This window comes from Apteryx rowi, unplaced genomic scaffold, assembly GCF_003343035.1.
Source record: "Apteryx rowi isolate R43461 unplaced genomic scaffold, aptRow1 scaffold_1330, whole genome shotgun sequence".
NCBI classification, from domain to species: Eukaryota; Metazoa; Chordata; class Aves; order Apterygiformes; family Apterygidae; genus Apteryx; species Apteryx rowi.
In genome coordinates this window covers 8,528-9,593 of record NW_020447565.1, presented here as the reverse complement: position 1 = coordinate 9,593, position 1,066 = coordinate 8,528, and the positions used below count along the sequence as shown (strand labels likewise).

Sequence of the window (1,066 nt, the reverse complement as noted above, 5' to 3'; positions counted from 1 at the left end):
GCGGCGCTGAAGGAGGAGAGGAAGCTGAAGGAGTTGGAGAACACCCTGAACGAGTGTCGCCTCCTGGCCGGCCGCCGGCCCCTGCCCACCAGCGGCAGCGGCGACCCCGCCACCGAGGGTGAGCCCGCGCCCCGGCGCTCGCGCGATGTCCGAGCCCGGCCAGCGGCAGCTCCAGGGTTGCCAGCCCTGCTGGTGGCAGGGAGTGGCCCCTTGGGTGGCCGCTCGAGGTCGGGGCGCTCGGCGGTGAGGGGTTGTCCCTGGGGACTGCGCCCGATATGCTGTTTGCTGGGAAGGCACCCGGGACGCCCTGGGTGAATGCGCCCCGATGCACCATTCCGGGTGAGAGCACCCCAAAGCACCCTCCCAGATGAGTGCACCCCGGGACGCCCTGGGTGAATGCACCCTGATRCACCSTCCTGGGTGAATGCGCCCCGATGCACTATCCTGGGTGAGAGCACCCCAATGCACCCTCCTGGGTGAATGCACCCAGGACGCCCTGGGTGGATGCGCCCCGATGCACCATCCTGGGTGAATGCACCCTGGGACACGCTGGGTGAATGCGCCCCAATGCACCCTCCTGGGTGAGAGCACCCCAATGCACCCTCCCAGATGAATGCACCCCAGGAAGCCCTGGGTGAATGCATCCTGATACACCATCCCGGGTGAATGCACCCTGGGATACCCTGGGTGAATGCGCCCTGATGCACCCTCCTGGGTGAGAGCACCCCAGGATGCCCCAGGTCAATGCACCCTGATGCACCCTCCTGCGTGAGTGCACCTGGGACACCCCGGGTGAATGCACCCTGTCGGGTGTCCCCAGGGCATGACGCCGTGCCAGGGCACAGCCCAGGCCTCCTGCTTGCACCGGAGAGCGCTTGGCCCAGGCGGCTTTTCCTAGAGTCCCTGCAGCCGCAGGTCGCGCCGCCCCCAAATCACCGCTTGGCACGTGCCAACACGCGGACGGGCCACGGGGCCGCAGGGGGACGTGGCGTGGAGGGCACCTCCCTGCTCCCCTCCACTGCGGCTGCGACAACGCGCCCAGGCTGGGAGCTGCCCGGAGCGGCGG

The 1,066-nt window shown here is 68.9% G+C and overlaps 1 protein-coding gene across 1 annotated transcript in view; it reads left to right on the top strand.

The window, feature by feature from the left end:
• INAVA (innate immunity activator) overlaps positions 1-1,066 on the top strand; it is a 6,969-nt gene that overhangs the window by 1,427 nt on the left and 4,476 nt on the right. Inside the window, exon 2 of the mRNA XM_026056847.1 lies at positions 2-118. Within this exon, the coding sequence (XP_025912632.1) occupies positions 2-118 (117 nt within the window). The remainder of the gene's footprint in view (position 1; positions 119-1,066) is intronic.